The sequence below is a fragment of the Manis pentadactyla genome, chromosome 5, assembly GCF_030020395.1.
Source record: "Manis pentadactyla isolate mManPen7 chromosome 5, mManPen7.hap1, whole genome shotgun sequence".
NCBI lineage: Eukaryota > Metazoa > Chordata > Mammalia > Pholidota > Manidae > Manis > Manis pentadactyla.
The window spans coordinates 158,555,388-158,567,760 of record NC_080023.1 but is presented as its reverse complement, the minus strand read 5'-3'; the positions used below and the strand labels follow the sequence as shown (position 1 = coordinate 158,567,760).

Sequence of the window (12,373 nt, the reverse complement as noted above, 5' to 3'; positions counted from 1 at the left end):
TACTGCTTCCTCTGAAGCCCATCTTACCTGAATTAGATGCATAGGGCGTCACGTCCCTGAAGGCCCTGGGAGGGGATGAACATTGGGGCAGGGACTGTTGTGCCTATCTCCCAGCTAAGGAAAATGAGCCCTCTGGTTTTGAGTGGCAAGCCATACGTCCTTGCCCATGGCTGCCTCATGTCTGTTCATGTTGTGAGGATGGGGCAGGGAAGGATCAGACTGCCCCGGGCCCCAGAAGGTCTGGGGAGAAGGGCCTGGGTCTGGATTCTCCAGGGAGTGGGGCTGAGTCGGCCCAGAGTGGAGGCAGGGCCTGAGGGTGGGAGGGAAGATTTACTGCAGCCGTTCCTCTCCCCCTGCAGCGCCTGCTTCTAATGAAATTTTATGGCAGGTGGAAATGATATGACTCCACCAGCTCTAAAAACACTTCTATTTATTCATTAAAGATATTTATATACTGAGCAGCTCTCTCTGCTGGCCCCACCTGACTCCTGCTGGACCATGAAGTTGCTCCCAGCTTTCAGTGCATAGTGGCCAGTAGGCTTTGCCTCAACATATCCCGAACTCCCTTCTCTGGAACATAGTCTCGTCCTGGTCCAAAGCACCAGTATTTCCTTCCTGGATGAGCACACCAGGGTCTCATGCTTCCACACTGATCTCCACAGTGTGTACTCCATCGAGCACGCACAGATCTTTCAAAACCAGATCACATCTCTTGCAAGCTTAAAACTCCTCCATGGTCCTCAAGGTCCTGCAAGATCTGGCCCCTGCCCACCCCTTGAGCCTGGTCCCCCACCAGCCCCTGCCTCACCCTTGGGTCCAGCCACAGTGGCTTCTTTTGGCTATTTTCTGGAGAACGATGGTGCTGTCTCTCTCTGCCTCAGGATCTTTGCACCCATGTCTCTTCTCAGAACCCTCTTCCCCCAGCTCGTGGGCCACCTGGCTCCTTGACATCATTCAGAACTAAGCTCAAAGGCACCTCATCAAAGAGGACTTCCCGCGCCACCAACCCAAGCTGGCTCCTTTTGTGCTGTTTGCTCCTTTCCCATTCAGTAGTCAATCTGCGTATTTGCTTACATGTGTATTGTCTTTTGCTCTGTCCCATGAGAATGTGAGCTCCTTGAGGGCAGGGACAATGGGTATTATTCCCCACACAGCTTATGGAAGGTGTTGAGTAAATGTAGGGGGGTGGGGGGCAGATGATCACCTGGATGCGATGAGCTGGGTGTGGGTGTGGCATTCTCTGGATTGGTCCCTCAGAGGCCCTGGCATTCAGTCCCTCAACGAAGGAGAGCCCAGGTTCCAAGAGGGTAGCACACGCTCCCACCTCAGAGAGGCTGGGCTGGGGCCAAGTCCCCTGCCCTGCTCCTGGGTGTTTCCTGGAGGCTCCGGCTTGCTGAGGCCCTGGGAGCTGCAGCCAGGCTGGAGCCTTCCTCAGCTGTGCCAGACCACAGCCCTGGCTGCTGCAGACTTGCTCCGGGAGGCTTTCCCCAGCTGCTCCCTGGGGCTTCCGGGAGAGCCTCTTCTCAGGGCCTGTAGGCCTCCTGCAGCCTTCCTGCTGCCTTAGGGGTGTAGCCTTGAAGCTTCTCACCCCCAAGTGGAAGTTGTTTCCCCATCATTTGGGGACTGAAAGAGCCTGGGGGAAGGAGACCTCTTGTCTTGAAACAAGCTCTGCCTTGGGACAAACGTGATGACACCCAACTCCCACGAAGCACGGGAAATCGGCATGCATGTGTAGGTGCTGACCTCGGGGTAGCTGGGGCATCCAGTGAGATAATTCCAGAAACTCCAAGTCCCTGCAGGCTCCACGCTTTGCCTGTGCAGTCCCCTCTGCCTTGTATGACTTTCTACCTCTAGTGTTTTGACTCATGGCCGTCCTAAGGCCCTGTGAAGATCACTCAAGATACAATTAGGTGCAAGGTCCCATTCTTCCCCATACCTTCTGCTAGGTTTGGGGCCCTCTCCGTGCCTCATCTCTAGTGAAGCTCCGTATCGCTCCCTTTTGGGACACCCAATTGGTCTACTATGGGGAGTTCAAACTGCCTTCCATTCTGTGCGTGCCTCCAGTGCCCAACATGAGGCCTGGCCAGAGCAGGTGCTCAGCAAACATTTCCTGGTGATGACTCTAAGGAGGCAGTGACGTGTAACATTGGACAAAGGGCACAAAATCAGGTGCCGGGCAGTCTGAGCTCCGTGGACAGGCAGATGAGGGGTGGATGGGGCAAGGTAGGCAAGGATCCTCCCCACAAGCATGCTTGAAGATGGCCCTTCCACATGGCTGCACAGGGAACGCTTGGCCTCCTAGGTGTTTGTTGGGCTTCATTCTTCCCACAGGAGAGCAGCTTCCATGGGGCCACATCCACGTGACTGCCCGCCCCCAGCTGGGACCCCACGCAGGTGAGTACTGCTGCCAGCCACTGAGATGTGAGTGACCCTGGGAGCAGGGACCCTGCGGTGCCACCGTGGGCTTCAGTCATGCTAGTGACAGGCTGCTTCCAGGGGGTTCCTGCCCACCTTGGCTGAAGGCTTCTGCTTCCAGGGCATTCTGTATTGATAGGGTGGACCTCCAACTGCTGCCGCCTCTCCAGCCTCACCCGAGCCCCTTCTCTGCCAGCTAGCTGGGAGACAGTGCAGCTCGGAGGCCAGGAGCGGGGGCTTCGCAAACACTTTGCTCATGTGCACCCCCAGCTGTCACTTTGTAAGTCAGCGGCCCTCTCAAGCTGGTGTCCTCCTCTGTGCACTGGGGTTGATAATACAGGTATGTACACCTTGGGTTTGAGGGGTAAGTGAGCTAATTTGAGTAGAGCAGTAAGCTCATGAAAGGAGCTCAGTATTAGCGGGTATGACCCACGCTCAATAAATTCATTATTCTAAAACACTAAATGACCTCACTCATAAAATAAATACAAATCAAGATGACAAACACTGTTCCCAATCAAAGTTGGCTAAGGCTGTGCTGAGGAGGGTGGGGGTGGCACTCGTGTACAGTGTTGATGTCAGAGGGCACGTGGTGATACACATCACAATGAAAAGTGCACATTCTGACTTGGGAATTCTGCTTGGGAATTTAGACTCACACGTGATGTGACATTCTCTGCAAGGATGTTCACTGCGGCAGTGTTAACAGCCAAAGACCAGAGACAACCTAGATGTCCATTAACGTGATTAGCTCAATTACGGCTGGGTCGGCCACAGAGCTATCAGAGGGGTGGGGCAGTTGTGTGCATTTGGTGGCTGGAGTGACAAGCAAGCAAGGTGCAGAAGAGACAGCATGTTATGCCACCATTTGTGTTCTATATATTTTTATCCACTTGAAAACCATCAGACTACCTCTGTGAGGATATTCTAGCTAATTAGCAGGGGGTGTTTCTGGGGAGGGCCACTGGGTGGCCAGCTGACACAGCTGGCTGGGGGATTTAGGCACTGGATACCCTAATGGGAGTTCTGAAGTTAATGCCAAGGGCATGTGTTACCTAATCAAGAAAAAGGTGACTGGAGGAATACTTGCCATTTTCTCAGCACAGAAAATGGGGGCCCACCGCTGTGATACCAACCACTTTCCATGTGTACCAAGGAGCAAGACACATTGAAAAATGTGGCTCCACTTTTACCTCTACTGTTGGATAAGAAAATCTAATCAAGAAGTTTCTGCCTTTAGGAAAGTGAGTCTAGTCTCCCTGTTGACACTAAATTGACACTCTTTTTAATGGCAGGAGATGCCACCTGGGCACCAGTGCGGCGGTGGGGGCGACTGAAGGATGCCTCTAAGCTCCCTGACAGTGCATTTCCCCCAGATGAAGAAGGCGTGCAGCCTGCATGCAAATCTCCCTAAATGAGACATGGCCCATCTTGCTGCCGCTGAATTCAGGCGTGCCGACCACCACAAACAGAGCAGCAAGCCGTGGAGGAAGAGGAAAATGAAATCCTAATTTCCCTTGTGAAGAAATTCTGGCTAATACCACTTAAAGAAAAAGGAACACTGCCCGGCTGGGATGCTGTGTCCTGGCACCACTCGGCTGTGGGCACAAGGATGCCACAGAAGGGAAAGCTTGTGAATCCCAAGTGGGCAGACGCAGGAGTTGGGTCTGGAACCACACAGCCAAGGGAGGCCTTTAATGCAAACCCAGCCTGGGAGAGGGGACGCTGCCATGTGAGGTGGGCAGCAGGCAGTGTCTCAGCTGTGAGCAGACTGAAGAGGTAGGACCACACCCCGTTGAGACTACAGGCTGGTAACGAGGGTAGGTTTTTTTTAGGCCTCATGTGGTGGGTTGTTAAAATAGAAAGCAGAGGTTATAGATTCTTCTTCATCCCATTTCCTTGATCCTCTGACCCCTGGAACTGTAACCCTTTCTGAATCCCGAGGGATTATACCTCATGTTCCCCCCAAACCCTCCTGTCACAAAACTGATGGAAAGGGGGACTATTTCATTTGTAAAGTGAAGGCATGAGTTCTTTTAGTTGCTTTTAGAAGAGAGATATACACAAAATCTTAGGAGGCACCCCAATATATGAAGCAGGGCAAAGTGGAGTGACTAGCTGCAGAGGGGAGTGGCCTGGAGCCCTACCTACTGTCTCCTCTAAGTTGGTTTCTGATGGCTTGAGGGACACCTGGGGCTTCCATAGAATACAGATGGGCAACTGCTAGATGCAGCTTCCCTGGGCAGATAACCAGGTGACTGCGGGTGCCTCCAGGGATGGGGAGGCCTGGGGGCGGGGGCATAGTTGGGAGCAGGGGTGGGGGTGGGGTACTTATTGTATACCCCTTGTTAAATTTTGAACTTCTGCACCATGTCAAGCATTACCTGGTTAAAAACAAATACAATTTAAAAAGAAAATGAAGCTGAAGGACATGATCTCTAGTTCAAAAAGTCTGCAGTTCTACAGGCTATAACTGGACATACTTTATTCTTCGTGAATTCGTTAAAGCACATATCGACGGTGGAAGAGATCGAAGTGCAATGTCAGTCGGTGGCCTGTGACTGTCCTCTAGATGGAGGCAGCTCAGCGGAGGGAGGGCACGGACCGTGTAGTCCGCCGTCAGAGCTGGCTTTGAAGGGAGGATCTGCCACTTACTGTCCACAGGACCTTGCTCAAGTTACTTACCCTCTCTGAGACTTCAGATGCCAGTGGGGCTGCTGTGTACGTTGGAAAGAATGGATGTAAAGCAAATGGCACATGGCAGGTATCCGGTACACGGTAGCTATTATAGTTACAGAACAGTGAGATAAAGAAACGAAATCCCAAAGTGACTGTACGGCAATTCTGATTCTGTAATGGGCCCTGTTACACAGCCCCGCCCCCTCTCTGAGGGCGTGCTCACTTCTTGGAAATGACAGGCACACTGCCTTCCTTCCCACCACACTGGACATGAGAGCCGGGAGGGCAGGGCTTGGCTTACTCGCTGCTCTGTGGGCAGCCCAGTGCTGGGCACCAAGTAGATGCCATCTGATTCCAGGCCCTCTCACAGCCCTACAGCTCGGGGTTCAATGACAGGCAAGGACTGTGCAGACTGGCAATGCTGGCCATGGGCACAGTGCAGGCTGCCTCTGTCCCCTGTAGCCTATTTGCTCACCCAGGGCTAAACACTCATTTTAATGAAATGCTGCTTTTCTATATTGGTTGTTCTGCCTCCTCACTCAGAAAAACATGCCAAAGGACCACTAACTTCTGTGGAGGAGGAGACCAGCTTTCTTACAACATGTAAAATGGGTGAAATTGCAATTAAGCAGCACCTGAGATTGTGATTTGCCATCTGGGCTGGGGCCCAACATTGTTAATTTTTTTAAGTCCACCTCCCACCAACAGCGATTCTGATGTGCAGCCGGGGTTCAAAACACTGCTTCAAGACCGTGCTTTCCGTCCTGGCTCACAGAGGCATATGAGCCTCCCAGGGGTGCTTCTGTATGAGCCACTTGCCTCGCACTACGTGTCCCGACTCTGTGTCAGGGCTGGAAGCCCCGGAGAGGTCGCTAATCCAAACACCTTCCTGGTTACAGATGGGCAGCCTTGTCATGGTGCACCAGAGTAGCCACAGTGGTCACTTTATCACTGAGATGCTCTCTGGGCCTCAGTTTCCTCACTGGCAGGGTCAGGCCAATGAGTGACCTTCCTCAGAGATGTGCCATGACAGCTGCTGGGCAGGTGCCGGGGAAAGGCAGAGGGGACTGCTTTGCCACAAAGAATGCCAGCCCAGGAATACCAAAAGTAGCTTTAATTTGTCCACAAGTCACACCGAGCTGTGTAACCCGTGTCTCTGGGAGGGAGGCCCCGAGTCTGCGCTGTGCAGGTGCAGGGCTCCCTAGAAGCTCTCCAGCAGGCCCAGGATGCGCTTTTGCTCGTTCTCTCGGAATTCTGGGCTCCGGCCGTCCCCGATGTTCTCTGCGTACTCTAGGGAGACAGAGGCAGGGTTAGGCATGAATCCGAGGTGTGGGGTCCACCGTGGCTGGGCCCCTGGATCCCAGCTCCACATGCTGTTCTGAAGCCTCCTGCAGTCCCCAAGCTGGCAGCTGTGGCCAAACTCCTTGGTCTCGCATTCGAGGCCTCCAGCGAAAAGGGCTCGACTCACCTTTCCATGCTCGCCTCCTCCACCAGCCACGCACTTCCCCCACTCATTTACTCACTTAGCATACATGCAGTGGATGCCTACTCTGAGCAGCCACTGTTCTAGACCAGCGATTGTCAGAGTGTGGACCTTGACCAGCAGCATTGGCATCATGCAGGAACTTGTTAAAAACGCAAATTTTCAGGCTCAACCCAGAGCTCCCTACAGGTCCAGCAGTTTGAGCAAGTATGCCAGATACCAGGTAATGTGAATGCACACTCGAGTTTGAGAATCACTATTTGAGGCAATGGGAATAAAGTAATGATCAAAATAGATGAAAACCTCAGCTCTTATGAACCCTACTTTTTAGTGGGGGAAACCACCCAAAAAGTAAATGAAATATATAGACTGGCTGTCAGAAGGCCTCAACGGCGATTTGATTAAACATCTGAAGCAAACATGTGTGGGGCTGTCTGGGAGTGAGTGGGGCACAGACTGTGCAGGGCGATGGGTGCCCTGAAGAACTCTGCCCTCCCCTGGGGGCAGGGAGAACAATACAAGGGTTTTAAGGAAAGGGGTGATGTGATTTGCCTTTTAATCAGCTCACTCTAGCTGCTGTGTGGGAGATACCCTAAAGGGGGCCAGGGCAGAAGAAAGGAGGTATGATTTCCTGGAGGCCGGGACCAAGAAGTTCATGGTGGAATAGAGGTCTCAATCCCCAGTCCGATTTCCCGGCACATGTCCAATGTAATAAAGCGGAGGGAGGAAAGATGAAGTGGCAGGAGCGAAATCATTTCTCCAGCATGGCGGGGGTGGCGGTGGGGCTGGGAGGGGCTGCGCACTTCCTCAGGCTCCCCGGTCTTTGTCTGACTTGGATCAGCAGAGGTTTTGTGTCACGGCTGGAAGCCCCACTGTGTGCTTGGCTCACCCCAGACAGTCCCACACACACCTGTACTGTGAAAGAAGACCCAGCATGATTTACTGACAGACTAGAAATGGGTGTGGTAGAAAAAGGTGCGGGTCCCGAAATTCCCAAGAAGTATGACTGAGTAGTGGGGAGGTGAATGAGGGGTGCTGGGTGTAGCCCACTGACAGGAGATTCAACCAGCTGGTACTATTAGGGAAAAGGGGTGGAGGAGAAAGAATGGTCTGGAGATGCCCCTGAGGAGCACGAAAGCCCCTCTTGTCTCCGGTGGTAGGAGGGCTGTGGGCGAAGATGGCCACCACCTGAGAGGGCCTGGCCGGAAAGGCGGGTTTCAGTCACAGCAGAAGACAAGGGGACCCTCCCAAGGAGGACGAGGATACAGGAGATGATGCTGGCGGCTGCTTTCCCGAGGACACAATCAGTTTTAAGGTCGGGAAACACATGACCCGCTCACCCAGTTATCCCGAAAAAGAATCCTTATTCTTTTTCAAACGTGTCACCTCAAATTATGTAGGCACCCTGGTTTTAGAAGATGGGGAGGGGTAGGACATGGTGCAGAAACGATGTGTAGAACTTGGCGATTAGAATGCAAGACATAAAGTGTGAGGAGAGGCCCGGGCTTTCCTGAACAGGCATAAAGTATCTGGGGGAAGGGGAAAGGGGACCCCGCTCCTCGCTGCCTGCTGACTGCGCCCTGGCCCTGCCTGCAGAGAGGGGCTGGGGCAACACTGCAGGCTAGGTCTGATCCTGTCTCTGGCTCACAATCCTGTATGACCTTGGTTGGTCACCTCCTCTGAAAATCTATGTAAGGAACTTAGCAAACAACAGATGCTCAAGAAACACCAGATCCCTCCCTGAGCCTCCTTCGCTCAGGCCAGCAATGTTACTCGTGGAATCCCACCCACCCAGCGTCCACCTCAGAGGATGTCTTCTCCACGAACCCTGCCCAGCCACCTCTCACTCCAGGCCACTTGTCTCCATCACAGGCCTTACTCCTAGGCCGCCCTCTGTGTAAGTTTCCCCTCCCTCTAGACTGGGAGCTTCATGTAGGTAAGGGCTTCTGCCTTACTTTCAGCTAAATACCAGCAGAGCCTGACTGAGCCAACTATAGGTCTGGAGTGGTGAATAAACTCTTAGAGTAGTTGATTAGGTTGACTGCTTGCATATCTGTCCCCTGCTCCCTAACTGGAGTGGGGGGCTTGAGATAGAACAATAGAGACTTTTCTTGCAAGAGGCTTTTGCATAATAAAACATCTGCTGATCCAAGTCAGACAAAGACCGGGGAGCCAGAAGGAAGTGCGCAGCCCCTCCCAGCCCCACAGCCACCCCCGCCATGCTGGAGAAATGATTTTGCTCCTGCCACTTCATCTTTCCTCCTTCCACTTTATTACATTGGACATGTGCTGGGAAATGGGATTTGGGATTCAGACATGTGCCAGCAGTGTGTCTCCCCCTGGAAATCATCCTCTTCTGTTAGGCCCATCCATCACCTCCACCAGCAAATGGCTGTGATGCCTTCTATTAAGGCCCTTTAAAGAGAGGGTTGGGGGTGATGGGGAGAACAGGACCTGGGCTGCAGGAGAAGGCTATGGGCTATATGTAAGTGGTACTCACATGTGAATGATCTAGTCACTGCCCCAGGAGAGTGAGAAATGACCATTCTAGCATTAACACCCCCAGAGGCATGGTCTGGAAGCAAGAGTCTTAATGGACTGAACTAACACTTTGCTCTCCTAATGTATTTCAGGCCCAGGAGGGAGGTGGAGAAACAGCCTGATCCTCTTGGACAGTGACTTTCCAAGTACAGCCAGCTTCCCTGGAGGGACCTAATCTCTTTCTAGAGATGCACAAAGTAGAGAAACTAAAGTATGTATCAATTCCCTTGCTGAATCACCTCTGCCTAGGCCTTAGGAAAAAATGCAGGCCACCAGAGTACCCCATGGGCAAGGCTCTGTCACTGTGTTTGCGGAAGGAGGAAACTGTCCGATCACCTGTTCCCTGGAAATGGGCCAGGAGCAGATTCAGCTGCAATCTGGGAGCGGGGCTGTCTCGCACACAGCGGAATGGGAACTAACATGTAGTGAACACTGACTATGTGCCATTTATCTATGTTGTCTCATTTAATCTCTGCAGCAATCCTGCAAGGTGAAGAATACCATCTTTGTTTATGTATGAGGAAACCGAGGCATACTACAGAACTGAAGCAAGTTGCCCACATCCAGAATGGTGGAGGAGCTGAAGTGTGTGGGTAGTGAAAAAGGCTCCTAAAATGCCAGGGGCGGGGAAGCCAGTCCCTAAAGGGCATCCTCTTACCTAACCAGTAACTACCCTGCCCATTTCCCACCTTGGGGGAAAAATCTCCTGCTCTGTAGGCACTCTAAAGCAGCCCAGCCCTGACAGGGCACCTGGCTACGAAGTCCTCATAAAAGGTAAGACTCCAAAGGGAACGTCCCATGATAAAAGGGCCTCAGTGGTCACAGACGTGGAGTGCGTCACTGGGGGCCACACCCTCTCATGCCAGGCCACTCAGTGTTGGACAGGGCTCTCAGAAATGTACTGCGACCCTGAAGGGCAGGTGACTGGCCAGGCCCACAACCAGGACTCATGAGTCCCTAGGGCTCTTCTACTGGCCCTGGCAGCCAGCACCAACCATGCACCTCACCCCTCACCCCTCCTCATTCTTTGTTTCCAGAGGAGAATCCTATTTGGAGCAAATCTTGGTGGTGCCAGCTACCTCTGGTTATTATAGCTACTGCAGCAGTTTATAAATATTGAACAGATTCCTCCCAGAGGTCTTGGGAAGAGTTCTTTTGCTGTGTGTGTGTGTGTATGTGTGTGTGTGTGTGTGTGTGTGTGTGTGAGAGAGAGAGAGAGAGAGATGGGGAGAGGGAGGGAGAACGAGAGAGAGGGAGGAAAAGAGAATGCAGGACAAGAGAGATGCTAGATGAGGGAGAACTACTGGGTGGGGGAGAGGAGAGAGGTATGGGGGTACTGGGGAAGAGAGGAAAAGGTTGAGTCAGGCAGGAGAGTGAGAAAGATAGTGTACACATCAACTCCCTTCTCTACTTCCCCAGCATTCCAAATGCTCTTATAATAAAGGCTTTGATGGAGTTGAAAACAGGTAGCAGTGATGAACACATAAATATTAAAGCAAATTTCAGGCAGCAGGTTACTATTCAGACATGGAATACAAGCTGTTCTGTTTATGTTGTGAAGGAGGAGGGGCACCAGGGCCAGTGGCTGGGACTGTCTTCCAGGACACACAGAGACTTGAACCAGCACTCACAAGCCTGGTTTGGCTCCTTGGGCCTTAAGTCTTAAATGCAAACCCTTCAAAAATGCAGGAGGAAGAGGAAGCAGGGAGAAGAGAAATGCCAGTAATTTTACAATGAAAACTTCTGAAGACACAGAAATAACCACAAAATAGAAACTGGGGAAGGAAAATCCTTTACTGCTAACAGATTCCTTAACAACACTGGAAGGCCTAACGTCACACTTCTCTTGGAGGGAAACATTCTGCTAGGGCTATGGGATAGGAAGGTCACCAGGGATAGCAGTAGAATGAAACCCACTTAAAGGAGAAGGAAATTTACCCTTTGCTTATGCTAACGGGGTCATGTTCCCGTAGGCCCGAGGACATGTGAGCTGGTTGGAAAAGCACATACCCACCACCGCCAGGCCCCCAGGAGTCTGGTAGTGGGCGCTGGTCCGTGGGTTTTCCTGACTACATCTGAGGCCAGGCCGCTGCCAGCTCCAGGGGAAGGATTAGGCCAAGGAAGAGAAGCAAGGCAGGCACCTGACTGCAATTCAACTACAGCCTTGCTGAGGGGCAGTACTGACTTTAGGTTTGTTTTTTTACAGACGCGGAAACCCAAGGCTCAAACATGCTACCTACTAACTTACCCAGAGTTACACAAAGACCCAGAATTCATGCTGGTCTGTGTGGTTCTTCTTGGCTCCTTATTACTGGGTTCGCTCAGGCACTAATCACCAGAGCAAAGGGAGCTAACATTTAGGGAGCACTGGCTTCATGCTGGCCAGCGTGTAAGCACTTTAGATACAGCACTTCCTCTAGTTCTCACAGCTGCCTTTTGAGGCAGGCCAGCCCCACCGTATGCATGGGGAACTGTGAAGGTTAGCTGCTGAATGAAGGTTAACACACACGCCTCCCCACTATTCTTTCCTGCCTCCAAATACCCTAGCGGCCATAGTAGCCATGACCTGGTCCAAGTAACACACATTTCAACATGTCATCACAAGATAAATCCTATCGGCTTTTGCAGCTTTAAAATCACAGAAGCTCAGATTACCAACCGCCTCAAACCAATATGGAAAAAACATGTTTATGAGCTTCTCAGAGAAGATTTCAAGCCATAAAGAAAACAGGCAAATCAGAGGGGCAGAAACCCAATTTCTGAAAGGATTTTGAAGTCTGGCACAGTCTTTTTGCCACCTGTGAAAAAGTTTTAAGTCAGTAACCCTCTAATCTTCCTCTGCAAAATAGCCCAGCACCCACGTGATCTTCCACAACTTGTACCAGTGACCAAAACATTTTTAAGAGACTAGTCAGTGGCTTCCAGGGTAATCCCTGGCACAGGTATTTATACTACAAAGCATTCCCAGGCCACAGCTCCCACCACATCCAAGGAGATAACCACTCAGCAATGTACAGCCGTGTTGGCTGATGGAGGTCCTTCTGTGCTTTAAGAAACCACCGCCTTACTTACTCATTAACTTCACAGGAAGTACGAGGGTAGTTGTCAGGGACAGGGTGGGGGTGCAGAATGGGGAATAAGAGTCTAATGGGAACAAAGTTTCAGTTTTGCAATATGAAAATAAATTCTGTGGATAGATGGTGGTGATGACTGCAGTGGTTAAAATGGTAAACCTTATGTAGATTTTATCACATT

At 51.7% G+C, this 12,373-nt stretch overlaps 1 protein-coding gene across 1 annotated transcript in view; it reads right to left on the bottom strand.

Moving 5' to 3' along the window:
• Nucleotides 1-6,193: 6,193 nt before the first annotated feature.
• The window catches only part of CTNNBL1 (catenin beta like 1), a 178,572-nt gene continuing 172,392 nt past the window's right edge, over nt 6,194-12,373 (bottom strand). The window contains exon 16 of the mRNA XM_036902319.2: nt 6,194-6,384. Coding sequence (XP_036758214.2) covers nt 6,296-6,384 — 89 coding nt within the window. The 3' untranslated portion in view covers nt 6,194-6,295. The remainder of the gene's footprint in view (nt 6,385-12,373) is intronic.